General features: G+C 44.4%; 1 protein-coding gene and 1 long non-coding RNA gene across 5 annotated transcripts in view; one reads left to right on the plus strand and one right to left on the minus strand.

Annotated features, from left to right (window-relative positions):
* The window catches only part of Insr (insulin receptor), a 130,722-nt gene that overhangs the window by 66,992 nt on the left and 44,439 nt on the right, over window positions 1-19,291 (plus strand). For all 4 annotated transcript variants that reach the window (XM_075971213.1, XM_075971211.1, XM_075971210.1 and 1 more), the window contains exons 3-6: window positions 6,946-7,267; window positions 14,169-14,317; window positions 15,965-16,109; window positions 19,059-19,273. In XM_075971213.1, coding sequence (XP_075827328.1) covers window positions 6,946-7,267; window positions 14,169-14,317; window positions 15,965-16,109; window positions 19,059-19,273 — 831 coding nt within the window. The remainder of the gene's footprint in view (window positions 1-6,945; window positions 7,268-14,168; window positions 14,318-15,964; window positions 16,110-19,058; window positions 19,274-19,291) is intronic.
* LOC142849353 (uncharacterized) lies at window positions 4,217-5,680 on the minus strand. The gene is made up of 3 exons (XR_012910567.1): window positions 5,600-5,680; window positions 4,999-5,095; window positions 4,217-4,442 (listed from the first exon to the last, which is right to left on the minus strand). It is a non-coding gene; the product is annotated as an uncharacterized LOC142849353 (long non-coding RNA).

Consider the following 19,291-nt stretch of genomic DNA (forward strand, 5'->3'; position numbering starts at 1 on the left):
CAGGGTTCCCTGCCCTGTGGGAAGTCCAAGGACCACCCACCTCCATCCAGGTCTAGTAAGGTGAGCATCCGAATTGCCTAGGCTCCCACAAAGCCAGTACGTGCAGTAGGATCAAAAACCCATTGCCATTGTTCTTGAGTTCTCAGTATTCCTCATTGACCGCTATGTTCAGCGAGTCCGGTTTTATTCCATGCTTTTTCAGACCCAGGCCAGCTGGCCTTGGTGAGTTCCCAATAGAACATCCCCATTGTCTCAGTGTGTGGGTGCACCCCTCACGGTCCTGAGTTCTAAAATTCACAATGAAGGCAGGAGGGCTGAGAGGTCCTGACTGCGACTGTGCCCTCAGGCCCATGATGCAACTGTTCCGGTTTGGAAATTTCTGGAAAGCAATGGTGTTTAGGAGTGTGTGTGTGTGTGTGTGTGTGTGTGTGTGTGTGTGTGTGTGTGTATTTAAGCGGCAGGCTTTGGAAAGAAATGTCATAAAGTGTTATGTGTGCAGTGTTGTGAAGACACTAAAATAGTGGTTTCCGTGTTTCGTTTCACGTGTGTAGTTTGTCAAGAAAAGGCAAACGGTTTAAAGCTTGAGAAGCAAAGGGAGGGGGTCGCAACGCTGCATTTTTGTGGACTAGTTATTTATTTACAATGCACAGCTGGTCCTCTGCCACAGTAGCATTTAACCTGCCATTGGACAAATGGATTGTTCTTTCTGATGCAGTTAAAAATATTTATTCCTTGTGTGTATGTGTGTGTAGAGGTCAGAGTTCGGAGGACAGCTATGCAGAAGTTGGTTTTTGCTGTACTGCCCTGTGAGTCCCAGGGTTTAACTTGGGTCCTCAGGTGTGGCAGGAGAGCCTCTGCCTGTTGAGCCATCTTGCTGTCTGCTGATGCACTTTTGGGCTTAAAGAAAAGTTGTAGGAATTGAATTACTGTTAGTCAGTTACTGATATTTTTACCCTGTCTGTTTTTTATTTCTGTAATCTATTCCTATGCAAGTATTATAGACTTTTTTTTCTTCATCATTGGAGTCTGTAACAATAATCATGTTCCTTACTTCTTCAATGGGTTTCCTAACAACAACAACAAAAAATTCCTTACACAGTAGTACAGTGACCAGAACCAGGAACCCAACACTAGTAGAATATGTTAATCCTCTTGGAAAAGTCTCATCATTTGGAGCTGTTGTGGTGGCTCAACCAGTAAAGGTGCTGGCCATAAAAGTTTGCGAACCCAGCCCACATGATGGGGGACAGAACTGACTCCGCAGTTCTGACTGCGCCTTCCCACACTATATAAAAGTTTAAGATCTCACCGACTGTTCCAATAGTGCTCTTTGTTGGAGTGTGTTTTCTTCCTGATCCAAACAGCACTTCACATTTCGTAGCAGGCTCACTCTAGTTCCGTTTTATCTGTACAGCTCTTCCGTTTATTTACTTGTTATTTTATCACATTTGTTTGTTTGTGTTGAGAGGGCGTGAATATGCCAGGGGGAGCTCGTGGAGGTCAGAGGATGACTTTTGAGAGCCAGGCTCAGTTCAGTCTTCCACTATGCGGGTCTCAGGGATTGAACTCACACTGTCAGGCTTGGCAGCAAGCACCTGTACTGGCTGAGGCATCTTAGTGGCGTCTGTTTGTTTGTTTTTCTTAGTACAACAGTGACATTTTTGAAGAACATTGGACTGGGCTGTTGTTTTATAGACTGTTTCTAAGATGAATTGTTATTGTTTGGAGAAAAAAATATGCAAATACTATTCTTTTCCCAACACACCCTATCCAGAGGTCAGTGCTGGGTTATCTCAATGTTATTGGCAAAGCTATTTGAAACATTTTTGACTGGAGTCATTAAGAAGAGGATCTTGCAATCACAAGACACATGCACAATAAAGAATTCATGTAACAAAATTTACTCTTTTTATTACTTTGGTTTCTGTTGTTGTGATGGACACTGTCTTAATGGTTCTATTGCTGTGAAGAGACACCATGACCATATAAAGGAAAACATTTAATTTGGTGGCTTACAGTTTCATAGTCTGATATCAACATAGTGCGACATGGTGGCACGCAGGCAGCCATGGTCCTGGAGAAGGAGCTGAGAGTCCTATAAGTCCACAAAATAGGAAGTGGTCTGAGACACGGGGGGTAGCTTGAGTATAGGAGACCTCAAAGCCCTCCCCCACAGTAACACACTTCCTCCAACAAGATCACATCTACTCCAACAAAGCTACACCTCCTAATACTGCCACACCTTATGAGCTTATGGGGCCAGTTACATTCAAACTACCAGAGACACCATGACCGAAAGCAACTTGGGGAGGAAAGGATTTTTTTCTGGTTATGCTTCCAAGTGAAGGCAGGGACCTAAAGGAGGAGCTGAAATAATCGATCAAGTTCTGATTACCAGCTTGTTTAACCTGCTTTCTTTCTTTCTTTCTTTCTTTCTTTCTTTCTTTCTTTCTTTCTTTCTTTTTTTTTTTTATTTTCGAGACAGGGTTTCTCCGTAGCTTTTTGGTTCCTGCCCTGGAACTAGCTCTTGTAGACCAGGCTGGCCTCGAACTCCCAGAGATCCGCCTGCCTCTGCCTCCTGAGTGATGGGATTAAAGGCGTGCACCACCACCGCCCGGCTTAACCTGCTTTCTTATACCCAGGATTGTGTGCCCAGGGAGGACACTGCCCACAGTGGCTGGCTGGGGTGGGGGAGACCCTGCAGGTGTCAGACAGGGCAAACCTCAAGAAAAGATGAGAATGAAAACCTAGGGCAGATTGACTTCACCTGGATCAGACTTCAGGCAGTCTGATGTCAGATGGTTCATTGTCAGTATATTTAAAACATACTTAAGAATTGAAAACCTCTGGGAAAAGGTTTCCATGGAACAATCAGTCCAATTCCACGTGCACAATAAACCTCAGGTGTGACTACATAGAGACACAGACTCCTTTACAAAGTGCACATGACCATGAGGGCAGTTTCTAAATGAAAAGGCCTAGAATCTAGGTGATCTCAGACCGATAGACTAGAGGCCAGCAGACCACCAAATACAAGTGACATCTCCCCTGAGGGTGGGTAACAGACTAGGGAGAGAAGAGTTGGGATAATCATTTTGGGGAGTTAGGTAGAGGTCTGTCCCTACAGGGAGCAAAAAGGCCCTCGTGTCCCCTTCTGTCAATCCTTATTTAAGAAAATGCCCCACAGGCTCGCCCACAGGCCAGTCTGATGGTGGAAGATTTTCTTAGTTGAGGTCCCCCTGCACAGATAACCCTGACTTGTGTCAAGTTGACAATAAGCAAAGGAAAATGACCTGCACACCCTGGCTACTGGTTTGCACTCCAAGACTTTCTTTTTCTTCTCCTCCTTCTTCCCTCTCTTCTCTTCACTCACCTCCTTTTCTTCTCCTTTTCATCCTCCCGCAGCCCTGTTTCTCTTCCTCCCTCCTCTCTCCTCCTCTGGTTCCTTTTCTCTGTTTTCATATAGTCCAGGCTAGCTTCCAACTTACTTTGTAGCCAAGGTTGACCTTGATCTTCCTGACTTAGCCCCTAGAGTGCTGAGATTGCAGTCAGGCAACCACTTTGGAGCCCAGGACTCTGCATAGTGAATTTTTACCAGCTTAGCCATAGGTTCCCCTGCCCCCACCCACAAGATTTTCACTCCCCCCTCCCCAGCCCAAGCCTGTGTCCTGCAGTAGCAGGTGTGGGCAATGGGAGAACACAGCTGGGCCTTGTTTCTTCTGGAGGTCAGGGGTGGCATTGCTGTACCACCTGTGGTCTGCCCTTGCTCAATAGGAGGAAAACCGCTTGTTTTCCTCAGATGTGTATGACAACACTCAGCATGCTGTGGGTTTGATGTGTGTTTGTTGAATGACATCACAACAGTTTACTAAGTGGTGCATGGAAGAACACAGCTATTTTTCGGGTACACCCTCTGGCTCTTGAACTGAGTTTGTAGTAAAAAGAGTGCTCACAAAAGAACCTTTATAAAACTCTTTTTTGAGGCAGGTTTTCATATGGGCTGAGGCAGGCCTTTCACTCCTTAGCCTACCAGCCCTGGGATACCAGGCAGGCCCTCCTGTGTCCCTTTGGATTGGGAGCCTGCACACAGTTTACTGTGAGTTGGGGTCCGACACTTAGCTCCTTGGGCTAAAACAGTAGCTTAGTAGGTAGGGGGCCCTGCTGTTCATCCTCAGCACTGCAAGGAAAATAAAACCAAACCCAGCAGACCAAGCCAAACTATTTCTCAAACCTTTCTCCTTCATAAATTGTTTTTACTTATTCTTTGAGAATTTCATTCATTTTAAAACGTAGTTTAGTTATATTCACCCCCGACTCCTCCCCATGTGTTCCTTCAAATTCCATATCCTCTGTTTTGAATGCACAGAGTCCATTAAGTGCTGCCGGTATGTGCATGAACGTGGGGCCTCTCCATTGGAACCTGGGTATTTTCCGGCTACACCCTGAAAACAAAAACAAAAGCAATCAAAGCCAAACGAATCCTTCCCCTACCCCCAGCAGTCATCAGCTGCCCCTCGGCCTGGGATGGGGTGGGCTTATTAGTCCCCCAATCTATTTCTCCCCTTTGTAGTCATTCCTTTCTTGTTGCTTTTCCAAATGGACAGCTGCTGTTGTTATCTGTAGTCATCCTGCTGTGTCTCGTGACTCTGTCTCTGTTACTTAGTACTGAGCCACCTTCTCAGAGTCTGTCTCTGTGACTTAGTACTGACCTCCACCTTCTCAGAGTCTGTCTCTGTGACTTAGTACTGACCTCCACCTTCTCAGAGTCTGTCTCTGTGACTTAGTACTGACCTCCACCTTCTCAGAGTCTGTCTCTGTGACTTAGTACTGACCTGCCAGCTTCTCAGAGTCTGTCTCTGTGACTTAGTACTGACCTCCACCTTCTCAGAGTCTGTCTCTGTGACTTAGTACTGACCTCCACCTTCTCAGAGTCTGTCTCTGTGACTTAGTACTGACCTCCCACCTTCTCAGAGTCTGTATCTGTGGCTTAGTACTGACCTCCACCTTCTCAAAGTCTGTCTCCCTCTGGAGTCCTGTCCCACGCACCGGTTACCACCAGCTCTGGCGCAACCTGTGGTTCATCAGTCACCAATACCTAAAGAAAGAGACAAGATAGAGATTGAGGACTGGAGAGATGACTGGGTAAAAGCACTTGCTGCCCAAGCGTGAGATCTGCGTTTGTAATCCCTAGCACTTAGAGAAAAAGCAGGCAGTGGCCATATGCCAGCCTGGAACCCCAGTGCTATGGAGTGGCCCTGGGGCTTGCTGGTTTCTAGCCTAGCTCCAAGATCTCAAAGGAGTAGGCCTTTAATGGGTTAATAAATAAATAATAAGCTTAAAATAGAGGCCCTAAAATTGGGAAGGAGATGCATATGATGAGGGAGGGATTCTGAGGGGCGTTGGTGGGGAGTGTTGGATGATAAGTATGATCAAGATACACTGTGTCCAAGGTGAATTTTTCAACAAGTAAGTAGTAAAAGAAAAGAAGATGGCTCCTAGATCCCTTCCTCTGGTCCCTGCAGGTGCACCCCGCCCCCCAAATACATGAATAAATAAAATTTAAAAGCGAAAGAGTGATTTGACTATGCCCCTTCCTTACCCCCAGTTCCCTGGTGCCTCCACAGCCCGGTCCTCCCCAGCTCCAGACTCTGGTAGCCAGTGAGCTGTGCCTGCCTTGTCACGATGTTTTCTTTCCCTCTTCCCGGATGTCCTATAAATGGAATCCTGCAGTGCAAAGTGCAAGATTGAAGTGCCTGGCTGTCTGCCCCTGGCTTTGTTTGCAACCATTGGCTGCTTTTAGTATTGTGTGGGCTGCTGAGCTTATGTGTTTGGGAAGTGTTTATTAGGGCTTTGATGAAGCTTCTTGTGAATGAAAAAGGCTGACCCTCAGCTGCAGCCCTGGCCCAGGAAATGGGCTTCTTCCTGCTCTTATGTGTGTTGTATGGGAGAGTCCATGTCTTTGTGAGCCTAAGATAATCGCCTGCTTGAATTATTGCTTCCTCCAATTGAATTTCAGCCCTCAGATCTCCCTAGACAGAGCCAGACTAATGATGATAACGTTGGCACAGTTGGCCCTGCTTGGCTTTGCCTTCTGTATTTCTGGACTCATAATAGCTGGGAAGGGACTGGGGGAGGTGTTTCAGGGTGCTGTCCTCTGAGCTTAACAGGTCAACTTCATTAGAGTAGCTGTGACTACCTACAATAAACTGTTTCATCCACCTCCCCTGCCCCCTTGCTTCAGCCCCCAGTCAGACCTGCAAACTGTTGATAAGATATTCTCTCATAGGATGAGGGGCGGTGTGGATCACTGGATTACCCCCACCCCAACATTCTAGCTGCTCTCTCCTGTACCTCCTAGTCAGATGTATATGCCCATGAACTCATGGTCTTAATGCTAGGGTGTATAGAGGATGGAGGGGAGAACTCTATCTGTGCAGTCCTGGAGACATCATCGTCCATGCTGGGATGAGGCTTTCCTGTGATGTTGCTGCTTTGGGGCCACCCAAGCTCCCGTGCTCTGTACATATGTCCAATAAACTCCTTGTGTGTGCCCTTGAAGTTATTGTCTACTACTGTATATATCATAGACATAGACTGTATGGTTATAGGAAGCTTTATTTAACGGTGTGTTACATTGTGTCTCTTGTCAAGGACTTGGTTCCTTGATTTCTTCTCAGTAGCCCGAAGTTGATGGTAGTTAGTAATAGTAATTGGCAAATGCTGTGTATTAGGCCTCTTGCCTTCCCCTTGCTCAGGTGATTGTTCAACTTTTGCCAAGTACATAGTTGCTTTGGGGGCTACTGCCATTTTTCACAGACCAGTCAGGCACGTGCCAAGTGCTGTTTAAGTGTGGCTGTTATTGTTATTATTTTGTTTGGCAGTTTTTGCAGACAGAACTTGGACAGAGTCCTTGACCAGCTGTTTTATTTTTCTTCTTGTCTCTAGTTTGTCCGACCATCTGTAAGTCACATGGCTGCACAGCTGAAGGCCTGTGCTGCCACAAGGAGTGCCTAGGCAACTGTTCGGAACCCGATGACCCCACCAAGTGTGTGGCCTGTCGCAACTTCTACCTGGATGGTCGCTGTGTGGAGACCTGCCCGCCCCCTTACTACCACTTCCAGGATTGGCGCTGTGTGAACTTCAGCTTCTGCCAAGACCTTCACTACAAATGCAGAAACTCTAGGAAGCCTGGCTGTCACCAATACGTCATTCACAACAACAAGTGCATCCCGGAATGTCCTTCTGGCTATACAATGAATTCCAGCAAGTGAGTCCTGTGCGTGGGTCCAGGGAGTAGCTGGATGGAAGCTGGCGATGTAGTTAAAGCTGTTAAAAGAGGGCTCTTTGGCTAAGATGCATCCTCAGCACCGAATTTATCAGGCCTGGAGGTACACACCGGTGATCTTAGCATTTGGGAGGTAGAGGCAGGAGGAGCAGATGTTCAGGGTCATCCTTGGCTATATAGTGAGTTCAAGGCCAGCATGAGCTATGTAGAACCCTGTCTCAAAAGAAAGAAACATATACCACCTTCAAGAAAACCACAGAATGCTGTTAACTGCTGTTTAGAACCGATGATGAAGCCTTATCAGTTCCAACCATGCTAAACCAGAGTGCGCTGGCTAAGAATGCAGTTACCACCACTTATATCTTTTAAATACTGCATGTGTGTATATGTATGTGTTCATGTGTATGTACATGTGCATGTGCAGATGGACATGTGCAAGCACGCATACATGTGTACAAGAGTGCACACATGTAGGAACCTGGGTGTGCAGGAGGGCATATGCACATGTATGTGTTTGTGTTCATGTGTGTGGACATACCTGTGTGTGGACATACCTGTGCAGATGGATACATGTGTGTGTACACATGTGCATGCTTGTATGTGTGTGTGTGTGTGTATCAGTGGTTGACGTTGGATGTTTTCTTCAGTTACTGTCCTCCTTCTTAGTTGTTTTTAAATATTTTACTTTTATTCATGTATATGTGCGTATGTGTAGTGTCTGTATGCACATGGAGGTGTCTGGGGAGGCCGGTAGAGGGCATCAGTTATCTTTGAGCTGAAGTTACAGGTGACTGCAGCCCTCCGAGTGGGTGTTGGGAATTGAACTCAGGACCTCAAGAGCAGCAAGTTCTCTGGACCACTGAGCCATGTCTCCAGCTCCCACTTTGATTTTAATTTAATCCAACTTTAGCTCTCCTGTTAAGAAAAGGTCTCTCACTGGCTCTAGAGCTTGGAATACTCCTGTGTCTGCTTCTCCAGTGCTGGCATTATAGGCGTGACTTCCGTCCTGGCTCTTCTGGGTGCTGGGAAAGCAAACCTACATCCTCATGCTTGCACAGCAAGTATTTTGCCAACTGAGTGATCTACCAGCTCTCAGTAGTGTTTTTTTTGTTTGTTTGTTTTATTTTCTTTAATACTGTGTCCTGGGGTTTGGTCATGGGCTTGATCAGAAGGAAATGCTCCTCTTCATGAACACCGTTTCTGAGTGCCATGCTTACAGTTGAAGATGGGATTCTTTCATTTCACCTGCGCCCTCCTTCCTGGCTCAGCGAATAACTGTTATACCAGGAAGGTAGCTATGTTGTCCATATCCTACCCCACTTGACCCCAACACAACCTGGGAACACTCTGTCTTAGGGAGGGGGAGCCTTACGCCTACACTGTTCCCAGAGCTTGACTGTCCTTCCATGGTCAGCACCATCAAGCCATTTCCTACCACCTGGGTGAGAAACAGGACTTCTCTCCTTGGTGATGAGTCAGGCTTCCTATATACACCCAGATGCTTTGTCCAAGGCTTCAACTTTGTGGATGAGATATTTTAGTGTCTGGGACTTTCACCAAGTTGTTGTTTTAAATCTCTTTTGTGTTTTTGGTGTTTGGGTTTAAAAGAAGGGAGGTGGGGTAGGGGATGTCCAGCAAAGAACAGAAAACCAAATCAGAAACAGACGCACATTGCAAGGCCTTGAGCTGACCTGCTGACGTCAAAATTCTTCCTCTCAGACTTGGGCGCTGGCCAAGTGAGCGAGCAAAAGAGTGTTTTGATTTTGGTGGGAAATTTTATTTCCCTGGGTGGAAAGGGTAAGAAGGAAAACAATTTTTATTTTAGCTCCTGTGAATTTTTTTTTAGTGTTTATGAAACCTAAAAGTACAATATGTTTTGTTTTGCTCATTTTTTATTAAATAAATTGAAAAAAAAAACCCCAAAGAAATGAAACAACAAGTATTGTTGGCCCAAATAGACCTCTATAAATCAGTCTCTGTGTTGAATGGAACTTTATTTTTTATTTTATTTTTTTCATTTTGAGGGTGGGAGGAGGTTCAACAGGAAGATTGGAGAAAGAAACATTGTTCTGTTTATCCATTTCAGTTTTTCAAGAATGATTTAGGGACTGGTGGTTTCTGGCAAGACTTTTGTTTAAAAGACATTGACTTTAGGACTGGAGAGATGACCCACCAGATAAAGCAGGATTTGGATTCCAAGGACCCATGTAACTGCCTGGCTGTGTGATGACCCACCTGTAATCCCAGCCTTGGAAAGTAGAGACAGGGATCCCCAGAGCAAGTTGGCCATCTACTGAATTAAGTGAGGGATCCTAACTCAGTATGTAAGATGGAGGGCTGGTGAGATGGTTCAACAGGTAAGGGTGCTTGCAACCAAGCCTGACATCCTAGGTCTGAACCCTTAGTTCCCACAGAAGAAGAAAACTCTATCTATCTATCTATCTATCTATCTATCTATCTATCTATCTATCTATCTATCTATCTATCCATCATCTATCCTCCACGTATCTATCTGTCTGTCTGTCTGTCTGTCTATCTATCTCTCTGTATATACATACACACACATATATGATAGCTAACAATTGAGGAAGACATCTAGCATCAGCTGTGGGCTTTCACACATAGGTACATACATACATACATAGTACACATACATATACATTCAAAAGAAGAAAAAGACATTGGATTTAAATAAAAAACATTTTTTTAATGCTCACCATAACCAAGATGGTGACCCTCTGCACATTGTTCTGTTGTAAGTTTCTATATTTGTTCCCAATTCCTGCAGGAGAAAGCTTCTTGATGTTGATTGACTGAGACACTGATCTAAGAGTATGGCAGAATGTCCTCAGGAGTTATTTTATTGCTAATTTCTCTCTCTCTCTCTCTCTCTCTCTCTCTCTCTCTCTCTCTCTCTCTCTCTCTCTCTCCCTCCCTCCCTCAACTTCCTTCCCTCCCTATCCCCCCTCCCTCCCTCTCTTCCTTCTTTTCTTTTCTTTCTTTTTTAAGACAAGGTTTTTTTGTTCATCTCTTGCTATCCTGAAACTCGCTTTATAGTCCAGACTGTCTCGAACACACAGAGATCTGCCTGCCTCTGCCTCCCAAGTGCTGGGATTAAAGGTATGCGCCACCACTGTCTGGCTCAATAGTGTTTGGTTTTCCCCTAGGTCCATGGCCTAGCTATTCTCAGGTTCTTGGACCCCTAAACAGTATCAGGCATGGGTTTCATCTCATGGAATGGGCCTTGAATCTAACCAGATAGTAGTTGGTTACAATTTTATTCCACTATTGCACCGGGTATCATGAAGTCAGGTCATCATAGATGGAAGGGTTTGTTTGGGTTGGTGGCATGCAGAGGACCTTCCAATACCGTGAACATTAGTTGGCAAGATACAGAAAGGCTCTACATAAGCATAAGCTCGACTTCTCATGATCAATGAGACATGTTGCGGTTGTCTTCAGTAATAGGGCCTTACCATCAGTTTGTGGCGAGCCACCAGTAGCCTTATTGGCAATAGCCTGAGTTGTGTGGAGATTTCTTGGGGGTCTCCTTTCTGTGTCTAACTACTTGATTGGGTGTAATGGATTCTTGGTCCTGAGGTTTTACTTGGTAGCTAGAAATGTCTGGTTGAGGCATTGTCTCCCCATTAGATTTCTTTTACGTATGTATATATTTTAAGAAGCTTCTACTGTAGTTGGTTTCCATATGGCTCCCTCAGTGTTTCTTAGTGTTAGCTGTTCCTCTCTGTATTCCCTCCCTTACTTCCTTCTTCTTCTCCTCTCCCTGAATCCTCCTATTCCAGTCTCTCTCCATCCCCGATTCCCTCCCTCCATTCATAATTATGTATTCCATGTCCCCTTCCTTGAGATATCCTTCTCGTAGCTTGCCTATCTAAGGGCTAACAGTTAACGTCTTTTTCTATGTGAATGCATACCATATTTGCCTTTCTGGGTCTGCGTTATCTCACTCAGGATGATTCTTTTTCCTAGTCCCACTCATTTATCTGAGAATTTTATGATTTTATTTATCTAATATATATTGGGTATTGGCTCTCTATCAGATATGTGCTTGGTAAAATTCTTTCCCCATTCTGTAGGCTGCTGCTTTGTCCAAATGACAGTGACCTTTGCCTTACAGAAGCTTTTCAGTTTCCTGAGGTCTCATTTATTAATTGTTAATCATAGTGCCTGTTCTATGAGTGTTCTTTTCAGAAAGTATTTTCCTGTGCCAATGAGTTCAGGGCTGTTCCCACTTTCTCTTCTATCAGATTCATGTATCTGGCCGTGTATTGAGGTTGTTGATCTATTTGGATTTGAGTTTTGTTCAGGGTGATAAGTATGAGCCTGTCTAATATTCTTCTCCATGCAGCCTCCGGTTTGACCAGTACCATTTGTTGAAGATGTTGTCTTTTTCCCCCAGTATATATGTATGGCTTCTTTGTCAAAAATCAGGTGTCCATATGTTTGCTGGATTTATGTCTGGATCTTCGGTTCAGTTCCATTGATCACCATGTTTGTTTTTATGCTCATACCATGGTAGTTTTTTTTTTTTTTTTGGTTTTTCGAGACAGGGTTTCTCTGTGGTTTTGGAGCCTAGCTCTTTTAGATCAGGCTGGTCTTGAACTCAAAGAGATCCACCTGCCTCTGCCTCCCGCGTTCTGGGATTAAAGGCGTGCGCCACCATTGCCTGGCCCATGGTGTTTTTTATTACTGTAGATCTGTAGTAAAATTTGTAGTCCTGCAGGTCTTTTATTATTCAGGATTGTTCAATTATTCTGTTTTTGTGTGTGTATATTTCCATATGAATCTGAAAATTGTTCTTTCAACTTCTGTGAAGAATTGTGTTGGGATCTTGATGGGGATTGTGTTCAATCTGTAGATTGCGTTTGGTAGGATGGCTATTTTTTACTCTTAATTTTGCTGATCCACAAGCATGGGAGATCTTTCTATTTTCTAATATCATCTTCAATTTTTTTCCTCAGTGTCTTAAAGTTTTTATTATACATGTTTTCCACTTGCTTGGTTAGAGCTACAACAATATATTTCATTTATTTATTTTTAGGTTATTGTGAAAGGTATTGCTTCTCTGATTTCTTTTTCAGTCCGTTTGTCATTTGTCTATAGGAAGGCTAAGTGTTTGACAGCTGTAGGAGTTCCCTGTAGAATTCTTAGGTCACATAAATCTACTATCATTTCATCTGTAAATAATGATACTTTGATTCTTCCTTTGGAATCTATATCCCCTTGGACCCCCTTTAGTTGTCTTATTGCTCTAGCTAAGATTTCAAATACTATATGGTATGGAGGTCCATTTGCTTAGAATCTTTTTCCATCCTTTTATCCTGAGGTGATGTCTGTCCTTGATGTTGAGTTGTGTTTCTTGGATGCACCTGAAGAATGGATCCTGTTTTCATATCCATTCTGTTAGTGTTTGTCTTTTTATGGATAATTGAGGTCATCTACATTGAGAATTATGAATGAGCAGTGTTTCTTGATCCCTACTCTTTTGTTGTTATAATGTGTCTTCCCTATTTGATTTGCTGGTCTGGTATTATTTATTCCTTGTGTGTTCTTGGTTGTTAGTCTGTTTAGGTTGACATATTCTTTCTAGTGCTTGAGTGCTTGAAGAGCTGGATTTATAGATAATACTGCTTAACTTTAGTTTGATCTTGGAATGTTCTTCTTTTTCCATCCCTGGTGATTGGTAGTTTTCCTGGGTATAGTATTCTGTGGTCTTTTAGAATCTGTAGAACATCTGTCTAGGCCCTTCTGGGCTTCAGAATCTTCATTGAAAACTCAGGTCTTATTCTAATACAGCAATGTTTCTCAACCTATGGGTCATGGCCTTTGGGAGGCGGTGTCACATATCAGATATCCTGCATGTTAAATATTTATATTATGATTTATAACAGTAGTAAAATTACAGTTACGAAGTAGCAATGAAATAATTTTATGGTTGTGGGTCACCACAAGATGAGGAAGTGTATTAAAGGGTCACAACGTTTTGAAAGTTGAGAACCACTAGTTCTAATAGGTCTGCTTTTATATGTTATTCATTACCATTTCATGCAGCTGGTTGTAATGAGTCTTTCTGTCCCACCAGATAGCTCCTGAATAATGTGAGACTTCTTATTAATTATGAAGGCTCAGCCTGTAGTGTAGTAATAAGGGCGGCGTGGCTGTGTCTCCAGCACCCCGGCTGCCTGGCTAGCTTATGCCCCGAAATAACAACACACAAATTGTATTCATTTAAATACTGCTTGGCCCATTTCTATCTAGCCTCTTCTAGGCTAACTCTCGCACCTGGACTAGCCCATTTCTAATATTCTGTGTAGCACAGCTAGGTGCGCTTACCGGGAAGATTCTAGCCTAAGTCCATCCTGGGTCAGAGCTTCATCTTCCCAGGAGCGGGGAGCATGGTGTCTCTCTGAGGCGTCTGCTCCCGAGAGGAGAGCTGTGGAGTCTGACCTCACTTCCTCTTCCTCCCAGCGTTCTGTTCTGTTTACTCCACCTACCTATGTTCTAACCAATAAAATGGGCCAAGGCAGTTCCTTTATTAGCCAATGACCTTCCTCCATCACTGTAGCTTAGGCTTGTTCTTAAGAAGCTCTTATTACTTAAACTAACCCATTTATACTAATATACATTCTATCTTCTCAGAGTCCTTTATGTCTCTGGATGTCTCGCCTAACCTCTCCTGCCTAGCTATTGGCCATTCAGCTCTTTATTAAACCAATCAGAAGGCACCTTGGCAAAGCTCCATCTTTACAGTGTAAACAAATATTCTGCAAGTGGTAGTCATTTTGTGCTGTATTACACACAGTGGTTGAAGGAACCCTATGCACCGGATTGATCTGTTTCTCTTTCTCTGCTCCATTCTCAGCTTGATGTGCACCCCATGTCTGGGACCCTGCCCTAAGGTCTGCCAAATCCTCGATGGTGAGAAGACCATTGACTCTGTGACATCTGCCCAGGAGCTCCGAGGCTGCACTGTGATCAATGGCAGCCTGATCATCAACATTCGAGGAGGCAGTGAGTACTCCTAGGAGGGTCCCCACTTACTGTACACTGTGAGCAGAGAAGCACAGAGCCCAGGGTATCCACGCTTTCCGCTCTCATCTTTCACGGCCTTATTCACTTGGCTCCTGGAGGCTGAGGCAGGAGGATTGCTTGAATGTAGAAAGTTCAGACCAGCCTGGGTAACATAATCCTATCTAAAGAAACAAAACAACATAACAAGCAAACAAAGTGACACATCCCTCAGGGGCCCTCTAAATAGGAGACTCATAGCAGGAGTTGCCTTAAAATCTGAAACGAAAAGTTCCTGGCTCTATGTTTTCCAGGAATTCTTATTTTCCAATCTGCATCAGGAATCTATTCTTTTTATATTTTGTGTTTGAGTGTTTTCTTTCCATGTATGCACTATGTGTTTGTGGTGTCCTCAAAAGCCAGAAGTGGGCACTGCAGTTACAGATGGTTGTGAACTGCCGTGTGGGTGCTGGGTACTGAACCCAGCTTCTCTGCAGGAGCAGCAGATTCTCTTAAGTACTGCTGGGCCATCTGTACAGCCCTAGGAATCTGTGTTCTTACCAATCTGCACTGAGTCTGCTGGCTCACACTTGGTATTCCAGTACTCAGGAGATGGAGGTAGGAGTAGTTCAAGCTCCCTTTGGCTGCAGTGTGAGTCTTAAGCCAGCCTAGACTACATGAGACCCCATGTCAAAAAAATAAAGAAAAAGCCTCCAGGCTAGAAGAACTTTAGTATGGATAGGGCTGTTGGTCAGTAAGTATCATTCATGGGTTTAGTTCTCAGTATTATACCACTAGGGCATATTGGCATACTGGTGAAATCGAAGCACTGGGGGAGTGAGGCCACAAAAGTCAGAAGTTCAAGGGTATCGTTGGTTAGATAGTAAATTTGAGGCCAATTTGGACTTCATGAGACTTTGTTTCAAAAATAAATAAATAAATAAATAAATAAATAAATAAATAAATAAATAGGGCTGGAGAGATGGCTCAGAGGTTAAGAGCATTGCCTGCTCTTCCAAAGGTCCTGAGTTCAATTCCCAGCAACCACATGGTGGCTCACAACCATCTGTAATGAAGTCTGGTGCCCTCTTCTGGCCTGTAGGCATACACGCAGACAGAATATTGTGTACATAATAAGTAAATAAATATTAAAAAATAAAATAAAAGCAAGCGTGTTGTATTGTAGGTTTGCTTCAAACTCACTATGTAGTCATAGGTGACTTTCAACTCCTAATCCTCCTTTTGTCACATCCTGAGTGCTGAGATAACGGATAGCATGAACACACACACACGCACACACATACACATGCGCACACACGCAATAGGAGGGCTGGTACACACAAATACAGAAAGAGACAAATACACAGACACTTATATACACACACACCAGGAGGGCAGGAAACACACACACACACACACACAGACACACACACACACACACAAACAGGAGGGCAGGAACACATACATAGACACACACATACACACACCAGAAGGGTAGGAATACACACACACCAGGAAGGAAGGAACACATACACAGACACTCAGACACACAGACATAGATACACACACACACACACACACACACACACACACACACACACTGGATAAAAATTCCTGCAGACACTCATGGGTGTTTCCTCTTTTCTGTAGACAATCTGGCAGCTGAGCTGGAGGCTAACCTTGGCCTCATTGAAGAAATCTCAGGGTTCCTAAAGATCCGGCGCTCCTATGCTCTAGTATCTCTTTCTTTCTTCCGGAAGCTACATCTGATTCGAGGAGAGACCTTGGAAATCGGGTATGTGAACCTGGCTATGTTTGTGGCTGCCAACCAAGAAACTCGTGGATGAGACAACAGAGGGATAGGGAGGTGGTTCATTGGGTAAACTGCTTACTTTGCAACGTTAAGACCTGAGTTTGATCGCAGGTTTAAAAAAAAGGAACCTACTAGTGTTGGAAAGAAAAAACAGGTGGATCCTTGGCGCTCCCTGGCCGGCCAGTCCTCACCTGCTTATCAGGTTAGAGGCCAGTGGGAGACCCTGACTCGGAAAACCAGGGTGGATGAGGTATAAGTGATGGCAGCAAGGTTTTCCTCTGTTTTCCCCACTCATGAACACACGTGCACAAATGGCACCCTTTAGGATTTTTTGTTTTTTAAAAACCTAACTGAAGCAAAATGAAGCATCTGTTAGGTGACGGTCTCTGTAGCACTCCTGAATGTCCATCCAGCTAGGAAACACAAAAGTCTACTTTCCAGTCTTCCTGGGAAGCCAGAGGCTGGGATTTGCTAATGGCGTGTGTATCTGTCGCAGCTACACTGAGAATGGAGTGTGATAAATACCTTGTTACAGCCATGTTTGGAAACTTCTTGGTTCTGTCAATACAGAACTCCTACTCTCACTGCAAAGGGGTAAGAGATAGTTTATTCTGGAGCCAATCGCGTAGCATGGCCCAGGAACATCGAGAAAGGTAATCCCAAATTGCATATTCCAATGTGGTAACAGTCTCATGAAGTTTGTTTGTTTGTTTATTTATTTTTATTTTTTTTATTTTCGAGACAGGGTTTCTCCGTAGCTTTTGGTTCCTGTCCTGGAACTAGCTCTTGTAGACCAGTCTGGCCTCTAACTCACAGAGATCCGTCTGCCTCTGCCTCCCAAGTGCTGGGATTAAAGGAGTGCGCCACCACCGCCCGGCTGAAGTTTTATACTAATAGAACACATAAAGTCCCAAACCAAGGTCCTTTTAAAAGACGTTGGTAGACACATCAAAGAGATGCTTAGCAGCAAACCAGAGAAGTCTCTGCTATAGGCCTCATGTATTCTCCGATGACATCCGTAGTGTTTTGGTTCATGGAAGCTAATGCTCTGCTACGCTAGTACATTCCTAAGGATACTACATGCTATTACATGCAAGCCACAGGGTATTTGGTCAGACACAGGTGGGCAAGGAGTGACTGTGAGGAGAGTTCAGGATAGACCAGGATAAAGTGTAATTAGACTTTGGACCTGCAACACTCCAATCTCTCCACAGTTATTGAAATTTTAACCAATTAATCAGTGTTGTAGAAGGCTCAACATAAGATGTCGTGTTTATGGTGTTCCCCAACCCCAAGAACTTTTGTTCACCAACCTCTTAACAGAGACCACCCCTTCTCTTTGTTGAGATCCTCATCTTTCCTGGCCCCTGGAATTCCATTTCTTCAAGGCATTCTCCACTCACCCCTAGGTATCCTTTCTCATTTCCCTCTCAGTCTCCATATCTTTCTCGAGTTGGCAGTGTGGGCTCTTGGCCATGGCCTGTGTCTTGGGATCTTGCCCTATATAAGCTGAAATACTCAGTCCCAATTCTTTCCTTTCCCACAACCCCAAGCCTGTCTCTGTAGCTTTCCTCAGGTGACCACCGGGAACTTTAGATACAGCAAATGTCCTTCTGACCCCAGTTATCCATCCTGTTTTTCTGGACTCTCACTTGCTGTGCTTTCCTCCAGGTCCCACAGAACCTGCCTAAGTTGCTCAAACAGAAATCTGGCGTGTGGTGTTTTGAGAAGTAGAGATAAACTCATGAGCAGAAAGATCATTCAGAAATGCAATGGAGAAGTTAGATTCTCTGTGTCTCTCATGGGCACAAAATGGGTGCCTTTTCCCCAGCCTCATAGCTGTAAAAGCAGCAGCCAATAGGGAAAGGGGCAAAAAGAATGCCAATCCACACTGTGTCTTAAAGCAGAGCCACATAGCTGGGCGCTTGGGAGGTGAAAGCAGGCAATTCTCAAGGCCAGCCTGGCCTGGTCTATTCAGTGATTTCTAAAGCCAGCCAGGGCTGCACAGTGAGACCCTTTCTTAAGCCTGTCTAAAAACAAACAAATAAACAGAAGCACAACACAAAACCAAACCAAACAGGCTTAAAACCTTTCATACTTTTTGTCCCCAAACTTGATTTCTGTTCCTATTTTTATTGCCTGGGTCATATTTTTTTATGCTTCCAAAACCCATTCTGACCCCAATCCCTACCTCCCTTCCACCTCTACTGCTTCTTCAACTTTACTTCCTCTTTCTTCTCTAGTTCCTTTTCTTTTCCCTCTTATTTTGTTATATTGATTATTGAATCTACTGCCTGGTGCATCCTAAGCAAGCACTCTAGCACTGAGCCATGCCTCCAAACCCTCACTGGGGGATCCTAGGCAGGGGCTCTACTACTGAGCCACATCCCAGCCCCTCACTGGGGGATGCTAGGTAGATGCTCTACTCCTGACCCATGCCCTCAGCCTCACTAGGGGATTCTAAGGAGAAGCTCTACCCCTTAGCTGCACCCCTAGTCCCTCACTGAGGGATTCTAGGAGAGTGCTCTGTACATTCCTGGCCATGAAATCTTGTGAATTTCTTTGTTCTCCACAGTCCCAAAAATAATTTGTGAGTCTGTGAAGCAAATAACTAGAAGTGGGCCCACAGCTAAACTGAAGGGGCCAACTCCAGGCTTGGCCCTTGATGCCTAGTTTTTAGGTTTTTTTTTAACTGTGATATTTACAATTAATTCTTGAGAATTTCTTATATACATACTGTATATTGTGATCATAATCAGCCCCTACACCTCCCTCTTACTCCTTATAGATCCACCCCACCCCTACTCCCTCTCAAGTTCATTTCTTTTCTTTTAAAACAAAATTACAACTCACTGTGTGTACTATGGCCCCTGGCGTTTTGGGATTGAAGACAATGGGTTGTGGAGTGACTAGCCGTGTGTGTATCTGCAGAAACTACTCTTTCTATGCCTTGGACAACCAGAACCTCAGGCAGCTCTGGGATTGGAGCAAGCACAACCTCACCATCACTCAGGGCAAGCTCTTCTTCCACTACAACCCCAAACTCTGCTTGTCAGAAATCCATAAGATGGAAGAGATTTCTGGAACTAAGGGCCGCCAGGAGAGGAACGATATTGCCCTGAAGACCAACGGGGACCAGGCATCCTGTAAGTCTCTTCATCGTT

This window comes from Microtus pennsylvanicus, chromosome 1 (assembly GCF_037038515.1).
Source record: "Microtus pennsylvanicus isolate mMicPen1 chromosome 1, mMicPen1.hap1, whole genome shotgun sequence".
Taxonomy (NCBI): Eukaryota; Metazoa; Chordata; class Mammalia; order Rodentia; family Cricetidae; genus Microtus; species Microtus pennsylvanicus.